This window comes from Emydura macquarii, unplaced genomic scaffold (assembly GCF_026122565.2).
Source record: "Emydura macquarii macquarii isolate MOO-44397 ecotype Brisbane River unplaced genomic scaffold, CSIRO-AGI_Emac_v2 contig_2422, whole genome shotgun sequence".
NCBI classification, from domain to species: domain Eukaryota; kingdom Metazoa; phylum Chordata; order Testudines; family Chelidae; genus Emydura; species Emydura macquarii.
In genome coordinates, this window is record NW_027132559.1 from 15350537 (window position 1) to 15370846 (window position 20310).

General features: G+C 41.3%; 1 protein-coding gene across 4 annotated transcripts in view; it reads right to left on the bottom strand.

Moving 5' to 3' along the window:
- Positions 1–1776: 1776 nt before the first annotated feature.
- Positions 1777–20310, bottom strand: part of WIPF3 (WAS/WASL interacting protein family member 3) — an 82310-nt gene continuing 63776 nt past the window's right edge. For 3 of the 4 annotated variants that reach the window (XM_067561980.1, XM_067561979.1, XM_067561981.1), the window contains exons 3-8: positions 12988–13120; positions 11728–11856; positions 7586–8317; positions 5490–5645; positions 4556–4657; positions 1777–3281 (exon numbers count right to left, since the gene is read on the bottom strand). In XM_067561980.1, coding sequence (XP_067418081.1) covers positions 3241–3281; positions 4556–4657; positions 5490–5645; positions 7586–8317; positions 11728–11856; positions 12988–13120 — 1293 coding nt within the window. In that variant the 3' untranslated portion in view covers positions 1777–3240. Of the gene's footprint in view, positions 3282–4555; positions 4658–5489; positions 5646–7585; positions 8318–11727; positions 11857–12987; positions 13121–14623; positions 14722–20310 lie in introns of those variants that run through there. The other variant, XM_067561982.1, reaches the window with a different exon arrangement.

The following is a 20310-nucleotide window of genomic DNA, read 5'->3' on the forward strand; positions in this document are numbered from 1 at the left end:
CCACCTGATGGGGGAGAACAGACACCTGGACTATGGGATAGTCTGAGGTGGTGCTTCCTTAATATCTCCTCTTGAAGTTTTCCCATTGTGGGTAACAAACAAAATCAATCATCGGGCCAAGAGAGTGTGTGCAAGTGTGAGAGACACAGTGGCTTGGCACCTCCTATTGGCTAGTTTAGGAAGGCACCACCTCGTGTGCTGGTGTTTATGAATCCTGTTTCCTGAAGTGCCTCTCTTTCGTTATTCACTATAGAGGGAGCCTAGGCCCTTAAAGCTGAGGCATGGTTTTGAGAAGTACCCCCCTCACCGAAACAGTAAAATGGCATCTCCATTTAATGCACACAAGCTAAGTACAAAGGAGGAGCTAAGAGATGCTTTAATAAATATTTTTGAAAAATCCTTATCAAAATGTTACATAGTATTACAAGTTCCAGTACAGACGAGACTAGGCAAGAAATCATACTCCACATTTGCTTTTAATGCACAATGGTGATAATACTGTAGCAGAATACTATTGCCGAGCATCCTCTTATTAGATGCTTTCTGTGAGAAAAGATGCAATGCCCATGTTGACTCCTACCTCAATTTGACTTTATATGCCCAAGCAAAGTTAACTATTTTAATTACAACACTGGTGCCAGCATTCATTGTTCTGTATGTCACACACACAGGCCAACTCTTTATTTAGGGATCAGTCCAGGCAAGAAAAAAGCCAGGAAGGGGTTACGTTTCACAAGCCCTATGGTGCTGCTGCATTCTCCAGGTGGAAAAGCTCTTCTTCCAGGAAATAATTCAGTGACTCCAGAACTTTGTTCTATCCAATCAGACTCAGGGCCAGATTCATTGCTATGGTCCATGGCTCCACCAATGCAAAGTAGCTGTCAAACAGCCAGAGTTCACTCAGAATCTGATCCTGAGTCCTTTGGGCAGGGTAGTATATGAAGCCTACACAGGTACCTGCCTGCTTATCCATCTGTTCCAAACATGGTTACCTTCTTTTTGTTGACCGGTCAGGCACCATGTGAACAACTTTCCCTCCCCCAGTTGTCCACAGCACAGTTGCCAGGATTGTCTTTACCTGACATTCCAGCTAATTGCAAAGGCATGACCGTAGCGGTGATGAGGCTACTAGCTAACTGCGAAGAAAGGCACTACCCAGAGATAGACAGCACTGGGGCAGAACTACAGCCCTAAACTGGATTAAACATACCTGTTATGTTTGCAATTTGGGATGCTGCAGATTTTATGCTAATAAGGCTTTAACTTCATATGCATATTTGAATACTCGTAACTCCATCAGTTTCCCCAACCCACACCGTCAAATCTAGCCGTCCTCCTAGAACCTACCCTGCTTTTTGCTCTGGCTCCACATTTGAGTTTCTTCCCGCAGTACCACCTCTGCTAACCTATGGAGTGGCCAAGGGTGCCTCCTCCTCTTCCCTCCCCTCCCCCCAAAGATTCATGCCTAGTGGGAAGAGTTTCCTACCTACTCCTCCTCCGATCTGCAGTGCCTGTTGCTCCCCCTTCTGGCTACTGCTTACAAAATCAGTTCTGTTTAGCTAAGCAGCCACTGCTCCTCTGGAAAGGGGAAGATTAAGGAGGAGGTGCCTGCCAGAGTGTAAGATCTCTGGAATGATTTCAAGGCATCCACACACTCCTTAGCTCCTGAAAAGCAAGAGATTAAGGCCACTTTGTGGGAACCCAGGATCGGGTCCTGAAATTATGAGTCTCCAAGGGAAACATCATGTGTGAGTTCAAAGGCTGATCAAAGCACCCTTAACCATGCCATTTTTATTGTACAACTTAAGCCCGGCAGAGACAAGCCAACCTACAGGCACACCTGCAAGGAAAAGTCTGATTTCAAGTGAGGTAATTAAGGAAACCTGCATGAGCTCACCAACCTGTCAGCCACCCCTGCAACTGGCAGAAGGGGGAGGAAAGTTTTAGGTGCCTGAGGCAAACTGAGATATCCTGGGAATCAATCTGCAGTTCCAGACTGCAGTTCTTCATGGCTTGCATTGAGTATTTGGGTGAAAAGAACTGCATGGAGCATGTAAATGAATGAGGACTTCTGGGAACCATCCCTTGAAGCCATTCAATGGGGACTGGTGAGTATAAATAGTACCAGTTATCTAATTTCTAGTATTTAGATATTCAAGCTTCTTGAGCTAATTGGAGAGGGGCACTTTGGAGGTAAGGTGGGGGTGCGGGAGAGGGGGAATGACAATGTCTAGAAAACCTGTCAAACAAATGGCAGGTGAGCTCCTTCATAGCAGCAGCAATAAGCAGTATTTAAAGGGAAAGAATCTGTACTGGACAAAGGGGTCACATTATAAAGACATGACGGTCCAGCTCTGCCCTTAAACACATATGCATTGGCACATGCATTCATTCAATTCTTGCTTTCCGACCTCTGGAGAAGTGCTTTGGAAAAGCTTTGCCCTACCTACCAATGCATGGCAGTGCTGTTAGGCAGTCCAACCCAGATAGTCACATTCCAGCTCATTCCCTTCGGATAGGTACACCCACTAGCAAACCTGAGATAGTGCAGTGTATTCTGTGCAGTGAGGTCCACAGCCCCTTTCTCCTGCCTCAATATAGGTTTGACCAATAGATCCCTGTAATTATGGACCCCTCTGGGGTAATATTCATGGAAGGACCATTTTGCAGCAGTGCGGGGGGTAGGTAGGAAGCAAGCAGCAAAGTAACTTACAATGAGATAATAAAGTCATGCCAATAACCATACAATATATAGTATCTTATTTTCAGATAAATAATTGAAAACTCCTGTAAATATAATTAGAGCTCTCCAGGGAATACTAAAAGTACTTAAAAAGTGACAAAGAAGAATATACGTGGATGCATTTAATGCATGGAATACTGTTTTGAGATGACATCTCTTGATAATGACTTGAATGAGAATTACGCAGTGAACACTACTAAAGAATTTAAATTGTATGAGGCTTGGTCTTAAAAATTCCTGAAGTAAAGCATCAACAATAATTTAAAAGCCTGTGCCAACTCTCCCATCCATTGCCATATGGTGACAAGGCTGGTTCAGAGAGTGTATAATTAAAATATTTCTTTTCCAGTTTTAAAAATATCAAATAAGGTCGGACACTGCAGCATTAAAATATAATCTCTACTCATTTAACAAAGCCTCCTCTGATTCATAAATCATCTTGTTTTCTTCACTCCTCCTTTGCAGTACTGCACCAGAGATTTGTCAGAGGGATCTTCTCATCTCACATGAGTTCTTAGTGGAGGATTTTTAGAAGTATCTGTAATATATATAGGATACCATCAATTACAAGATGTCTATTGTTTCCGTATATGCTTACAGAATATTGTACAATGCCCTTTCATGGGAACCAGGAACAGTTTAAGAAAAGTGATACAAGGAAGGAGATTTGGGGGGGAGGGAGTTGGTGAAACACAATGGCTCTCAACCTTTCCAGACTACTGTACCCATTTCAGGAGTCTGACTTGTCTTGTGTATTCCCCCCCTCAAGTTTCACCTCTCTTAAAAACTACTTGCTTACAAAATCAGACAAAAAAAAATACAAAAATGTCACAAGCACACTATTATTGCAAAACTTCTGATTTCTCATTTTTACCATATAATTATAAAATATATCAACTGGAATATAAATATTATACTTGCATTTCGGTATATAGTATATAGAACAGTATAAACAAGTCATTGTTTGTATGAAATTTTAGTTTGTACTGACTTAAACGCTAGTGCTTTTTATGTAGCCTGTTGTAAAATTAGGCAAAATATCTAAATGAGTTGATATACCCCCTGGGAGACCTGTGCATACCCCCAGCAGTACACATCCCCCTAGTTGAGAACCACATAATACAGAACACATGGGTTCTACACAAATAGTAGCCTGCAGGTTAGAATAGAAACTTGTGATTTTATTTCTCTATTTTTAAATACCTATTTTCAAAGCTGGGTGCGTGAAGTTGTGCTCCCAAAACACAGCGATCTGATTTTCAAAGGCTGAGCACCTGTTATCTCCCAGTATATTGGTGCTTCTGACAATCTGACATTCTTATTTAGGTGCCAAATAGAGTTAGGACCCAAATTTAAAGTTCTCAGGTTTGAAAGCTGGGAACTGTCTTTTTTTATATTTGTATATAGTGATTACAGGTTCATTATTAAGCCACAATTCCTTTATGAACAAATTAAGGCTGAGTCAAGCCCATGGGCTGAGTCAAGCCCAAGTCTGCATATATAACATTATTTTTAAATGTAAGAGCTTCCTACTGAAAGACTGTAATGAATACAATTAAGCTGGAGGCATGTCAGCCCATGTTACTGTTTGGTCTTTTTCTAGAAACACTTTATACGTTATCGTATCTTTGGGATTCATTATAACAGTAATCATGATATACTTTCAGTGAGAATATCCTAGCAACTCAATTATAATTTCACACTAAATTGTTGCCCAGTGTTACTTTATTTATATTCCCATCAACATCTTTAACGATGTAGGAAAAACAGCATTAGTCCAGTCATGCTTGTACAAGATTTCTCTACACTTACCTCTAGATGCTTTGCTGGGATAAATTCTCTGAAATGGCTTGAATTCATCAGGAGGGGGGAATTCTTCCACAGAATGGAAAGTAAACTTAGACTCAAAGTCATCTGGAGAATTTTTAAAAACAAAAAAAGTCCATTACCAGGAAAATAAACTCTGGCCACCATTCACAAAGCTGGGTTATCACTGGAAGAAAACTGATGACCTAGGTAACTATTACAATTAAAGTGCCTGACTGATATGCCAGTGAAGTTTAAGGTGGCTTATGGAAAAAGTCCATCTTAAAAGGGGTTATCTTGGGAACCATCCCCTTTTTCATTCACAACTGCACCAACACCATCCCAATACTAAACATATAACATGCCTGTGGCAATCAACACAGTTGTTTACAATGATCTTAGTACAGTATGAAACATATTCTCATCTGGCCTTAGAATAATGAAGCAGCTAGAAACAAAGATAAGAACAAACAGTCAACTCATCGAACCACAAAAAAAGTGTCTTTGGGAGCCTCTGTCCTAGAGAATTTAATGAGGGATGAAACCATAGGGTTCTGTAGATATTACTCTAAAAACCAATATAATTTAATAGAAAGTTGTAACTTTTGTGTAGCATATTACACCATCCTGTAGAATTTTAAAAAAGGTGTCTGCTTTTCTATTCTATCGAACAGTCAAAAAAAACAAAAAAAAAAAAAACCTCTAATGAAAAGTTATAACTTTAATTTTGTATAAGGCTCTTATACAGAGGGACACTGCAGAGCATATCTCAACAGCTCTAGTTGTTCTGCTTTTTCAGAGTAGACTTCATGCACACTAGACTTTCACAGTTACTATAAGGATTAGTGAGAGAGGGGTTTTTGGTAATATGTGTACGTATCAGGCTTTTGTGTTGAAATCTTTTGAGTACAACAAAGAGGATTAGTTTAGAAAACATTACCAATGATTTGCATGTTTCCATTTCTGTGCTGTGGATAGGGCTCATGTGCAGCTGGCCAGGATGAAACCTGGGTATATGGATACTTGCTCGTAAGCTCAGTTGATGGTGATCTTGCTGGAGGCAGTGGAGGTGGAATTAACTTCCCAGTGTTGCTTACTTTAAAAGAAGCAGATAGCACATAAAGAGAAGATACAGTAACAGATGAATGAGTTAAGACATTCCTCTGAAAGATGAACTGATTGGACTTCAGACCTGACACAATGTTTAGTCCAAAGCCAAATGACACCATGGCAGGTAGACCTAGAGGAGTCGAGAGACTCCATAGGTGAAGGGAGACTGATTGCGTCAGGTTACTTTATAACTGCCTCTTTCCAAACACTATTGTTGTAATGATTCAATCTATTCTATATTTATCACTATATCTGAACAGCTGACCCATTATATTTAGAAGGCATTTCCCTTAGCTTTAAAAAATACAGTAAATTAATTGCTCTCTCTACACATTCTTGCCAATATACAAGGTTAAGACCATACCCTTCAACTGTTTCTTATTATCGGGAACTGCAAATTTCTCAATCCCACAGACCCAATGTCATATTTTTTCCAACTGGCACTCCTGGACTTCAGGCAGCTGGATTTCCAGATGCAGTCAGTCCCTCTTCACCTGTGGAGTCTCTAGACCTCTCTAGGTTTACCTGTAGATCTGTCCCCAATCCCTGTTGCAATGATGCATTTGGTCAGGATGGAGCACAGAGGCTGCTTTTATCAGCCTCTTCCCTACTTCTCTCCAAGGAGTTGGCTCTGAGAGTTCTCCCACCTGCTGGACTCTGTCAATGGGCTGGATCATCATTCCTCTTCTGGTCCTCAGAATACAGCAAGTTGATTAGCTTTACTTTTATCCACTCTTCAGGCTGAGTTGCCTTTCTCTACACAGCTCAACTAGCTGCCTTCTTTTCAGTTGTTCATAACTCATTTTCCGGTCTCTCTTTTCACTATTCCTTTCCCGTAGAGGCTATGAGATATTTCTTTGTACTTTGCCCATCTACAGTACTTGCTTCCACTGCTGTTGGCACTTATGGAAATCCACAGTCATAGATCCCACACATGCTGCCACTATATATGTCCTAGTTTCATGCTAACTGCACCTGAATTTCCCCTCCATGGTCCAACAAGGGCACCCACTTTAGGCTTCCAGTTCCCTGCTGTCATCTCTATAGGGCAGAGACCCACCTTTCACTCTGCTAACCAGGAATTTTAAGGCTGCACAGTTCGCTGCCTTACCCTACGATATCCTCAGCAAGCCAGATTGCCAAAAAAGCCAGTGCTTGTGCTTTGCTTTCTGTCACAGGGCCCTGACCAGTGTGTTTCCCACAGAGCTAAGTTACCACAGAGCTCTAAGCAAGCACATTTATTCTTAAGGAAAAAGCATTACAGAGAAAACACATTAAAACAATAAAAGAACTTACACACATGCTAAAAAACTTACCAGAGACCACCACCAACTCCAACCTAGGGCTCTGGTAGGTTTTAGTCTTTTGAAATCCACAGTTGGGTTTCCCCCCTGGTTACAAGTTCATCCATTTTAGATCCAGAACCCAGACTGGGCAGATTAGCTTTTTTTTTTTGTTTTTTTTTTTTTAAATACAGCTCGGGCCCTTTGATCTTGACCTTCTGTAACAGGTGATCAGCAGGCAATGACCCTCACCTCAGGGCGTAGCTTCAAAAGGCTGGGTTTCTGCATAACCGGGATTGGGGAATTTGCATTAAGCTTTCCTTAGGGATTCCCCAGGAAATTCACTTAATACTTATTGTCCCAGAGTTGGTTCCATCATGCTGCACTGCTCAGCTCTCAGGAAGAGAAAGCCAAGCACTGACTAGTTCTCTCCGCAGTGTGTCAGACAGACCCACAGCAGGAGCAGCTGCTCTCACTGGGAGCCCAGTGATCTACGCTGCCAACTTCAGAGACCCTGTCTACACTTAGAATGCTTGGAGCAGCAGGATCCAGCCCCCATCTTCTCCTGCTACTGTAGCTCCCAGCCTAGCACTGTATTTTCCTGTAGCCTGGTATGGGTTGAAAACTCAGTTTCAACACTTACCTGCACCTCTGCCTTGTCTCCTCTTCTGCACTGCAGCAGCTGGCTGAGGGAAGGGAGGGGCGGGAGGGAGAGGCATGGACTGAATACCAGGCTTTTGGAACTGGGACAGCAAGTGTGGAGATTTGGGAGGCAGTGGGGGTGGAACGTCACTGCTGTTCACAGCACTGTGAAAGGTTGAGGAGGGTGGCAGCGGCAAGGATCCCCTGGGTGAAGAAACGGAATAAGTAGGAGGCAGTGGCGGTGGGGGAGGGGGCGGAGTTGGAGGGGGATAATCCCTGAAATCATGCTGTGGGGGAGAAGTGCTAGAAAAGTCAGTTGTTCTGACTGGTAGTCCACAAGACGGTGCCAGGGGCAGGGGAGGCGGAGGCGGAGGCAGGTACGAAGCTGTTGCCTGGACCTTGGCAGGCTTGTCACTCTGAGGTGGTGGTGGAGGAGGAGGGACCAAATTCTGGGGTGGCACTTTTGCATGTTTTTCCAAAGGCGAGGGCAGAGGTGGAGGAGGTGGGAAAACAAGGGAAGGTTTGCTGGACACTGGCGGAGGTGGAGGAGGAGCAGGCATGCTGGGCCTCGCTGGTGCAGCTCGCGCACCGCTGGGTAACTCCAATGGGTTTGCTGCTCTTGGACAATCAGGTGGGTTTGAAACATTACTGCTTGCTTTGCCATTGCTGTTCAATGGGGCTGGAGACTTCGGAGGAGGCACTCGTACTCCAGGCAGCTGCCCAGCCTTGCCAGCTGGAAAACAGAAACATCAGATTCAAGGTAGATCATTAAAGACCAACACGTGAGCATTGTTTCAAAGCATCAGATAAAAACAGTGCAGAAAAGGAGCTGGCCCTGTTGATCCAATTAACTTTTACTAAAATACCATCGGAGAGTCAACACTCTCCCCCACCACACACATGCCACAAACAGCACTGCTGCAATGGACAGTCTCTATCTGGACGGGGTTGAGAAGGCAGCATATTCCAGGGGATTGGCCTGGGACTCAGGAGACCTCTGCCACTGGCCTTCTGGATGACCGTGGGCAAGTCACTTCATTTCTTTTGCCTCAGTTTCCCCACATAACAGGCAGTGTGCCTGTTCCCTGCAGAGGCACAAGCCTCTGTTTAACCCTTATGTGAGGAGCCTGACAAACCTGAGTGGGGGGGAGGGGAAAACTACTCTAGGGAAAATTCTGGAGGTCATCAGTGATAGCTCAAGACAAAGGCTTTCCACATGCACAAGGCAGAGCCAGATGAAAGGACAGACAAGAGCCTTCAGAACAACCTGTATGTTGGTACAGAATACAGCCTGCAGTTTAAAAGGTTGGTCATGCCTGCTCTGGTCCACTCAGAAAGTTGCACTCAGAATATTCCACTTAGTCTACCTTTTACAATAACCAATTAAAAAATGCAGGTGTTATTTCAATTCTCTCTCAGCCTCTGGAAGGTGGGTGATGAACATCATGATTTCTTAACTCTAAGACTGGGAGAATGCAGATTCATCAGTTTGCAAATCAGGCAGCAGAGCTTATGTTATAAACCAAAATCTCAAAAACACCAACTCTGGTAAAATATTTTTCTTTGCTTGCTGATCCAGCTCTGTCCCAAACTTGAATCATACTGGGAAAATCCTGCCCCAGCAATGGATGGGGAAGACACAATAGGTCACAGCACTAGGGCGGTTCCAGTGCGGGGAAAGTGCACAAAGACCTTCACTACCTGCACACTGTGCAGATGTGCTCTCTGTGGATCCCTCCATCCCAGCATGCGATTTTTGGGGTGGGCAATAACAAAATATTCAGCCCCATAACTATGTGGCTATTTCAGCCACATACATCATGGGTATGATGACACGGCAGGCACCCACCATGCTGCGTTTCTGAGCCTACATTAGTTCCAAAAGAGCAACTCCAACATTTGGCACCCACAGCTGCCTTCAGTGATTAGGAAGCAGTTCTGTGACAAGCCAATTTACCTTGTCAAAAGGTCCAACATTTATCAAAAGCGAACAATCAAGCAAACTTTTATTTGAAGCAATATATTTGAATCCATAGCTCCCCTAAACATACACATGCAGTCCTTAGAGAGAAGGATCAGTTTCTGTTCTAATTAACTCTCTCTAGACATTTTCACTTAATTGAATGATTAATTAATTGACACATTTTTAAGGAAATCAACTAATATTTTCTCCAGAGCTTCATATTGCATTACTAACACAGTGCATTCAGAATGCATTACTGATCCCGGTCTAGCATATTGCAAAAGTATCAGAGGAAATGGAATAAAATTCATGTTTTCTTGCTCAGGTTTTAATCTTTATTTTTAACTCTTGTCTCTAGTCCAGCTAGGAAATCTCATAAAACACCTGTTCATTTTCACTTCTGGTTCAGAAAAGTTTGTCTCTGACTGCCACGGGAAATTATGACAATTTTGCGGTTTATTGGGTGGAGGTTGTGGGGAGAGGGAGGGGAAGAGGAATCAATTTAGCAGTGGCTTAACCAATCACACAGTGACAATTTCAATCCCATATTGCATGAGAGAGAGAATGGAGACATGAAGCCCACTATCTGTGAAGATGACCCTTCTATGACCTATGGCAATAGCCTGATAACAGGGTAACCAGACACAGAAATCTAATTCCTCTTGTACCTGGAGATACATGTCTATATAAAAGCCACTAGAAGAGCGACTGGGGAAGTATTGCAGGTCCTAGTTTCAATTTCTAAGTCCTTGTTTTAAAAGTCTTAGGTGAGTAATTTAATGTACCCTAAAATAGTGTATATGATATCTACCCTTGCAGTTATGCCAAGACTACTTTGGAATGACTAAAAGTAAAAGTGGTTGTGGAGAGACTAAGCAACCTTCTAGACTCATTTCTCAGCTCACTTTTAATGCTGACCTTTTTGGCGCCATCGAGACTAGGGAAGTTTCTTAAAATTTCCCATCTTTGCCAACAGCAGTTCAGCTGCAAAATGTTAACAAGCTTGGGGTGCGTAATACATATGGGCCACTATCTACTGCCACCATTTTAAGCACCATGTCAATTATATCAGCTCTGAGGGGGATTAGGTGATGTGGTACATAAAACAGTGGCAACAACAGGCTCTCTGTCTACACTACAATGCCCAACATTGCTAGTACCCCTTGAGCTAAGAGGATCTCAACAACAGTGGGAAATTTTTGGAAAATTCCTCTAGTGGATACAGGCCTTAGTGTTCATTACTCCCACAAATTGCCAATATCATAACAAGATGATAATTAATACTTGATATAAAGACCATAGAAGCTAAACAAAAATTAACAAGAGCACAACTAAAGCATAACTCACACTCCTTTAGCGTTACCACACACCTTCCCTCCCTGCTTTTGTTACTGTTGCTGTGTCATGTCTTACTTGGGGCTTCCCTACAAACATACATTCATAGAAATTGCCCTTATGCATCCAAGTAGTTCTGTTGAAGTCATTGGCACTACTCACATGACCAAGGGGTATGGAGATTTAGTCCCCTAGGCCCCAGTCCTACGCAGCACTTAAGCACATGCTGAAATAAGTAGGAAAGTTGCCCCACTTAAGACAGTGCAACTGCCCACGTGTTTTAAATTAGGTAGGCGCTTAAGGCTGAAATGTTCATAAAAATGACTTGGGTGCCTAAGTCCCATTGACTAAGGGCCAGATTTTTAAGGATATTTAGACATCTAGTGATATCATCCAAAGTGCCTATTGAAATCAATGGAAGCTAGGTGCCGATATGCATTTTTAGGCACCTAAATACCTTTGAAAGTCTGGCCTTAAGTACTTTGCTAGATCGGGGTCTAACTTTTTAAGCTCCAGAGGGCAGGGATTTTTCTAATGTGCCTCTAAAGCAATATGCACATCTGTGGTGCAATAGATTTGAGGAACTGGATTAGAAGCATAGAGTATCTCTATATTAGGCAATTTTTCTAATAATTGGTCTTGAGGGTTTATTATTTAGCATCTAAGGGCGGAGGCATGCACAAGGAGGATTCAGGTGTACATGAAGGGCTATATTAGTTTGGTACCAAAATAAATCAAAGATTTAAAAAAAAAAAAAAAAATCACAATAGCAACATGGAGTTTTGATTTCAAATTACAATTCTAGTTTCATTCATCTGTTCTCTCCTACAGAAAAGCATCCTTACCTGTCATATCTCTTTGGCCAACTGGTTTCAGAATGGGAAAGCCACCTGCAAACAAGCCCCCCAATGATGACTGAGCACCACTTTTGCTGGGTGCTGGGCTACCTCCATCTCTGTTAGGTCCTTTGGGTTCTGTTACAAGGAGAGAAAGAATTTATAGATGTGTTTTGTTATCTACATTCAGGCTCTCAAAGGGCTAGCACCAGCAAACAGCAGCCCTGATTTTGTTGTTTTAAAATACGCAGCAAGGAAAATTACTGAGGGTGCAAAAGAAATAACTTTACTATTTAACCAACATCTTAGAGCACAGCACCCTCTGGTGCATCAATAACACCAGAACATTTTAATCTAGTACTCAGCCATTATTTTATGATGAGCTGTGCTAGACTGCCATTAAAAAAAATTCAGATTTTAATCTTTCATACAATTTTGAAGAGTAGCTGACAGTGACAGAAGTCACTTGTAATCTTTTAAGAAATCACTATTTTCACTGGACCCAGCTGATCTGAGTATCACTCTTCCCCTGCTGATCTGCGGGGTATCCAACACAGATTAAAGTTTTCGCACACATACAACAAGCCACACTCTTTCCTTCAGTGTTAGCGATGCTGGAGAAACATCTGACAACTTGCCAACAGTCACCCAGAAGCCTGGAAGTGGTTTGTGTGAGAATGGAATGACCTGCAGATGTCTCTAGATACCTCTAGGAATTCTTTTAAAAACTATTTTTACCCTTTACATTTAAAATCAGTTTTTCCAGGAGCAATTTAATAAAAATAATGTATTTCTAGCTAAATGGAAACCTGTGCTAGGCAAACAATAAATGCTCTTGTTTCAGAGTAGGTCCAGCTTTGTTTCTAGGATTTACCAGATAAGTAAAACAAAACATGGAAGGAAAAAAGAGCTCCTAATTTTGCCAGAGCCAACAAATTCTCTTCTATATATTCTCATTCAGAACGTAAGCTCTTCTGGAGAGGGGTATGAATTCAATTTTGGCTGTGAAATGACTACTGTAATGCACATATGGTGCTATAAAATGCTAAACAAACAACAAATCTAGAACCTATGGTTTAGAGTAGGTTCTAAGTTTGGCAAATCTCAATAGTCGTGCATATTAAAGTTAGCCTTAAGTTTGTCTAAGGCTGACCAATTTTGTACACTGTAGTCATGCAAGTAGTTCAAATGGCTTCTACAGGACTACACAGGCCAAGAGTTTGGCAGCCCTGGGTCTCTTGCTCAGAGTTGACAAAGCTGCACACTTACTTTCAATCTGTGGTGCACTTCGGTCACGGATTTGTGTAACTTTCCTTAAGCGAGTCCCTTGCTGAATATCTGTTAGCAATGCACTTCGAGCTTTTTGATCTTCCTTTCGGTGCTTTAGGGGCTCTGTACTTGCCTGTTGAAGATGATAATATTTGGCAGTGAGGCAAATTATGAGAAAGGAAGCACAAGAAATAAATTTTAATAGATTAAATCCAGAGTGAAGCAAGCATCTCAGGCAGTTATCCTGAAATCTTTATTACTGTGTCTTAAATTATATATTATTGGAATCAATACAACTGTCTTTCTTCAAACACACAAAAGCTAGGAAATTGCAAGTTAAAGAGGGCTCTGCTAGCACTGTTTAATTTCATCTGAGCGAAACATTTCAGTCTGACCTCCTGGTAAATGAGCTACCAATTTTCCTAGAATTGCCAGGCCTGCTTCCCTCCTCCATTCTGTAATTCGAACACGGAGGGCAAACCCTATAGGTCTTTTGATTTTACCTTCAATGCTTTAGAGGAAAGGAAGATTTCATGAGCAATTTGAGAACACTTCATTTTTTCCTGTTTTTCTCCTTCCTCATTATAAAAGAACATTTAATCATAAGCATTGCAATCTGCAATCCTGGTATGATCACACTATAGTATCTTGTGTTTAACCTTGATTATATCATACTTTGGATATTTAAACTGGGTTTAAGTGCCTCTGTATTCGGTGTTTGTACCAGTTTAAATAGATTGCTTTAAAAATCAATTTAGCTGAATGAACAATATTCTAGTGTATTTAAGGCCTATAAATGTAGACAAGTCATTGTCTGGGTATGACCACACTAATATAAAACCTTGGGGTTCTTTTCCTTGAATATTCTTTAAAAATAAGAGCCCCTCCAGAATAAAAGAACAGAAATCTGCTCAGATTTCAGATGTTTGGCAATCTGGCTTTTCTTCAAACAGGTAAAATAGGACAAGTTTGAGATGTCCAAAGCCGAGTGAGTAGGTGACACTGGATTGTCCTAGATCATGAGAATCTTCAGCTCAGCGCAAGTCCTTATAGCCAAGTCCAGAAGACAACAACTTTATAGCCAAGTTATCCCTCCTAAACATGGTTAATAACAGAAACACACAAGATCCTTTTCTTTAGCAGCTTATTACTGCTTTCTGAGAATAGTGAAGATGGAAAATAAGATTGAAAATTTTTAAAAGCCACTATATGACTAGAAATTTTATCCAGCTAATTTAAAATGTAATTTATACTTGCATTTTATTGCTTATTTTTACCCTCTACACGCTTTTAAAAAAATAATAAAACACAGATTTGTATATGTCCACTAGGTGGCACTCTTAGATGATGGTAATGCCTATTACATTCCTGCCACCTGAGGTAAAAACTCAATAACAACCTTGTGACTGATACTGTGACCATATATTCTTCAATAGGACATTGGAAAAATATATTCATTCTTAGATAGTACCCTAATTTACATAACAGTTATGCTTTCCCATACACTTTAAAGAAGTTTAAATGAACAAGCAATATATAATTCGGGTTATCAAGGCTGATTGATATAAGCAATGTTATAGGGTATATACCAGCTGGAATTTCCAATCAGTTTTCCTTAAAAATTCACAATACTCACTGTGACGAATGGACGAACCATAACTGGGACAAATATATCTTGCCTTGATCAAAAGATTTTCACCAGTATCTTCAAACTTCCTTCTTCCTTCTCCTCTCTCCCACTAATGATTTAGCAATAGCTTGTCAATTAGGATCTACAGCTACCAGATCAAGACCGTTAGGTTTAAAATTAGATCCAACAGCTGTGGTTTTGTTTCCGGGTTCATGTGTCCACTTATTATGCCAGCATCCACTCTGCCTGCCTGCTCCATGCTTGTGAGCAGGTAGGGCATTGGATTACTGCGTATTTCAGTACACAATCTGTAGTAGATTAAATTTTGTCACAAAGATCTCTGACACAGCGTGCCTCTAATAAATCCTAAATTCCCTTCAGATATTCTCACACTGCCCCGCCCCTCCTCCCCCCCCCCCACCGCCCCAAAGGGGGAATACTTCATTCTGCAAATACAAAATGTATTGTTGTAAAATCGAACTGTAGGAATCTTTACTTCAAACACTCCCCCTCACACTCCTCTAGTTTTTCTTCCTCATGTTGTACATTAAGATAGAAGCTTTATGGCCAGAGTGGCTGATGTGCCTGGTGATTGATTATGCTGTTGAGCAGCTTCATACAGATTCTTTTTTTTCCATTACAAGGTCAAGATAGTTTTGGTGTAGCAGTGTTGCTTGGCTGCACACCTGTCAGCACACCTGTCAGAACTCTCCACTGGATTTCTTGTTTGCATCATTGCTCACACCTACACACTGTCTGACATTTTAATAGTGAAGTGAATGCCTGTAACCTTTAGCACAAGTATCCCACCCACTCCATTCATTGCTGTTCTGTCTGCTTCCTGTCTCACAATCAATCAGGACAGAAATAAGAATTTACTCCAGCAAGGAAACCTGTTCCAACTGATTAGCGGCAGACAGAGTTTTCAAGCATCATCTCTTGGGTACCGTTCAGAAAGCTGTTAAGGAAACAGATTTAGCCAGGGATTCACTGTCATGTTATGCTGGCGTTATACAGAAATAGCTATATAATTGTGGAAACTGGTTCAGCCAGAAGACAAAAATGAACTCTTCATTGAGGTTAGACCTTCAATCTTAAAAAATATACATAGAAATGTCTGGAGCAGGAAGATGAATATATTTTCCCTGGTAGTCACAGAGGGAGAATAGCTGCAACATGAAGAGTATCATTCTTACAAACTGGTGTTTCTTTGCACCAGTGGGGCAACTACATTTACAGAATAGGAAATGTCTCAATCCTTCACTGAAAATCAAAAGGGAAGCAGAGAAGAATGTGAAGATCATTCGGTTTACTAAATGCAAGAGATGCTAAGGTAACAGAATGAAATTCAATTGGTTGGTTCTCATTTCCTTGGTAACCATTAGGTTATTGCTCTATTATTTCACACAAAAAGAATGTCATGTTAAATAATTTGTTACAGAAATGGAATAAGTCTGACATGCGGTAGCCTCAATGTAAAGAAATGCTTTATTTCTCACCTCATTGAGCTACACCATATTCTTCCCTTACATGTCCTACAAGAATGCCACCTAAACTTAAGCTGGTAAGTGGAGGCCATGTTGTTTCTGCATTGAAAGACAATATTCATGCTGTTATTTTAAATCCCTTTGTTATAGATACTTTCCTTCTTACTGTACTAAGCACTCCAACATTCATATCTCAAAAATTCCTTATTGCTGGATATTACATATGATTTAACACATCAGATCAGAGCAGTGGTTCACATCTATATACTATGGCAGAAGCCAATACTGGACACTTCAGATGATACTTCCTGTGTAGATGTAATATATACTGAGACTTTTGTAAGGCTGCCCCACTTTCTGTTTCAAACAATTAGCACTATACAATATTAATGAAGCACACAATAAATGGATTAAGAACTAATGGACAGAGCTAAAAAAAGTAGTAGTCAATGGGAGATCACCACCAAACGGGGGAGTTTCTAGCAGGGTTCCACAAGGACTGGTATTAAGCCTAATACTATTCAACATTTTCATGAATGATCTGAATGTACTGACAAAATTTGCAGATGACAGATTGGTGGAATGGTAAATAATAAAGATGACAGGGCAGTCATACAGCGTGATCCGGACTGCATAGTAAGCTGGGCCCCTTCAAACAAAATGTGTTTTAATATAGCCCAATGTAAAGTGATACACCAAGGAACACCTAGTAATGCAGGTTATCCCAGCAGAATGGGCAACTGTATCCTGGAAAGCAGGGACTTAAAAGCATACAGAGCCCAAGCACAATTTTTTCGGGCCCAGTACAAACTCGTAACACAGGGCCCCCTCCCACACACATACCACAATCCCTCATCCCATACATACAATCTCATGAGCCATGAACATTTTTTTCCTCGTGGTAATGGGGGTTGCAGCCTGGGCTGGTCTCTGGGCCCCAGTAAAGTGTACCCATTTCTCCCCCCCCCCATATGGGGGCCCTGGTCATAGCAAACAAGCAATTCAACATGAGTGCCCAGTGCAATGCTGTGGCAAAAAGGGCTAATGCAACCCTTGGGTATAGAAACCGGGGAGTAGCAAGTCAGAGTAGGGAGATGATTTTATCTCTTGTGTATGGCACTGGCGAGAGCTATACTGCACACAGTTCAGGTGTCCACAAATTAAAAAAGGATATTGAAAAATTGGAGTGGAGGCAAAAAAGAACAGTCACCAAAAAAAAAAAAAAAAAAAAAGGTTTGAGGGCTGGAGAAAAATCTCTTCCAGTGAGTCTTCAAGAGATCAACCTGTTTGAGCTATCAAAAAGAAGACTGAGATAGGACTTGATAACAGTGTATAAATACCTTCACTGTGAGAAAATATCAGATACTAAAGGGCTCTTTAATCTAGTGAAGAAAGGAATAACAAGAGCAAATACCAAACACAAGTTATTGGACTCAATACTGGGGTAACTAGGTGAAATGTAATAGCCTGTGATATACTGGAAGTCAGACTAGGTCTAACAGTCCCTTCTGGCCATAAACTTTATTAATAGGAACGACTGTACCTAGCCAATACATTACATTGTACAACATGGGGAGGAGGCTTTGTGATTAAGGTACTGGATTGAGATTCCCCACATTGCTAGATTTCCTGTATTACTTTGGGCAAGTCGCTTTACTTCTTAGCACTCTATCGACACAATCAAAAGGCCTGATCATTACGAGCCAGAGCTCTCCATGTTCGAGTTCCATGACGTCTCCTGCATGCTGTATATATCAACATTCAACCTTTCCACTCTTCAGCCAAAAGAATCGTTTTTCTGACATCTCTTAATGATTGAAGAGTCCATGATCCCATCCTCAGATACTGACATCACTGTAGAACTGAACATACAGTCTTTATATCAGGCACTTCCCCCATCTCTGGTTTATGGAAGAACTACCATCATATGGTTCAACTCCTCTTCATGTAGGAGATTCAGATGAATCCTGAAGCTTGGTTCCATTGTAAATAGCAGATGAAACTGCCAAAATGTTATGTCCTTTTCTTTCACGTGTCAAAGCTAGCTGTACGACAGACTAATTTGCACTAGAGTCAGGGTGTGACACAATGCACCCAGTGTACACCCTTATGGTGTGATTATGTATCATTCATGTTCACCCTTATAGTGTAGGTGTGTATTGTTTAATGCGAAGTGTGTCATGTAAAGTGTTTTTGGAATGCTCATCACACACTGAACGTTACTGTTATGATAGTGTGTTTCTTGCAATGTCACATGTGTGGTTATGAAGCTCTGCTATGTAATATTCCCAGATATGTCTCACATTGTTTGGAGCAGATCCAGTCAAACACTGACTGCAGAGAGAGAATTCACGCCTCGCTGAACCATACATACAGGAACAATGGACTGACCTAAGTATTTGATAAGGGGACGCTCATCAACTTGGCACATGAAGAAAACTATGCATGGATACTTTTGTTACCTGACAGTGAAGCAGGGGAGGTGAAGCCCTAGAGGTGGGTGCATGAACATGTTAAAAAGGGAGACATTTAGCAATCCATCTACAGGACAAAATCAAGAGACTGCCCAATCAGCCTGTGGTGAGAACCATCTAAGACTGTAAGGCTACTGAAAGTGTTAAACCAGTTTAGAATGAGATTTGCTTTTATTCCTTCCTGATGAAATCTGATTTATATTCTTCTGGCTTATAATCACTTAAAATCATTATGTACTTAATTGTTTGTTTTATCTAAAGCAGTGCATGTGGTTTGAGTGTGTGTAGAGACTTCATTAGAATGACAGAGCTGGTGCATATCAATTTCTTTGCTAAATTGACTAACCAATGAGCTTGCAGAGTCCAGTGGGCAGCACTGAATTCTGTAAAACGGCAGTTCCTAGGGTTAATCTGGAACTAGGGATGTTGACTGGGGGTCCCACCATTGCGTATTCCCATGAGTGGCTGGCCATAAGCACTTATTCACTAGGTATGGGACCACTTGCTTACAGGGTGCTGTACGTGGGCTGACCCAGGAGTGGGGGGTTCACATAGCGAGCCAAGTGCAAGACAGGCCCCAAGAGTGGGGGGATTGAGGTGACACAGCGATATACAAGTCCAGATTGCAGAGGGGAACATCACACTGGGTACACCAGGAATGCGTTCTATTATCAACATTATTTATGTTTTAAAAACTATCTGATAAAGCTGACTGAGGCCAAAGTAGAAAGTGTGAAATTAAAACAGTTATCTTTAGAGGATCTTGAATATGTAGATGATATTGCCTTACTTGGAGAGACAACTGACCAACTGCAGCTAATGCTGGAAGAGATGTAAAAAACTGCAGAATCCATGGAACTTAAGATCAGTGGTGACAAAACCAAAGCTTTGCATGTCCCCTATAAAATGGAAATGAATGACCTGCCAATGAAACTGAATGGGTAAATAGTTTGATCTATCGGATAGTCTGTTGACAGCAGGAGGTTCTATAATCAAAGCTGTCACACGCTGGACCAGTCTTGCGTCAATGGCATTTCAATGTCTTCAGGAGTCTCTATGTGGGCAGTGGGATGTCTGTGCGACAACTAAGACATGAGTGTTCAGCACAATAGTGATGACAACCTTGTTATATGGAGAAGAAACCTGGTCATTAAAAGAACTGAGGGGAGAGAGGAAACTAAAGTCTTCAGTGTCAAAAAGTATGATGCATTTTTCACGTTCATTGGTCTGATTTTGTCAGAAATGAACAGATACTTAGACAACCTGGCAAGCTGTAATCTTGCATCAGTTGAGAACAAGATGACTGCAGTGGTGGGGTCATGTCCAATGTGCAGAAGGAGGTACGATTTTACTGAAGATTTCTAGAACTGAGGCTGAAGGAAGTAGAGCCTGAGGCTAACCATGAATGAAGTTGGAAGATGCAATTTTGAGGGAGCTAAGAAACCTAAATCCTCCCATGCTGACTCTTGCTGAAGGAAGACTTCCAAAGACCAATTCATGATGGACGTCAACTCTGTGTGACACCACAGCTACACTATAGCCATGTGAATCTTCTGCACTTTCTCTTTACCAGATGGACGAGAACATTGACTTATCTCACAGGGCTGTGATCAGCATAAATAGTTTAGAAGCTGAGCACCTCTCTAGTTATTTAAGAGCAAAAGGCATTTAACTGTTTGAAAGATTCTACCAATTATGGCAACATTAGTTATTTTTTAAAAAGGAAAACTGT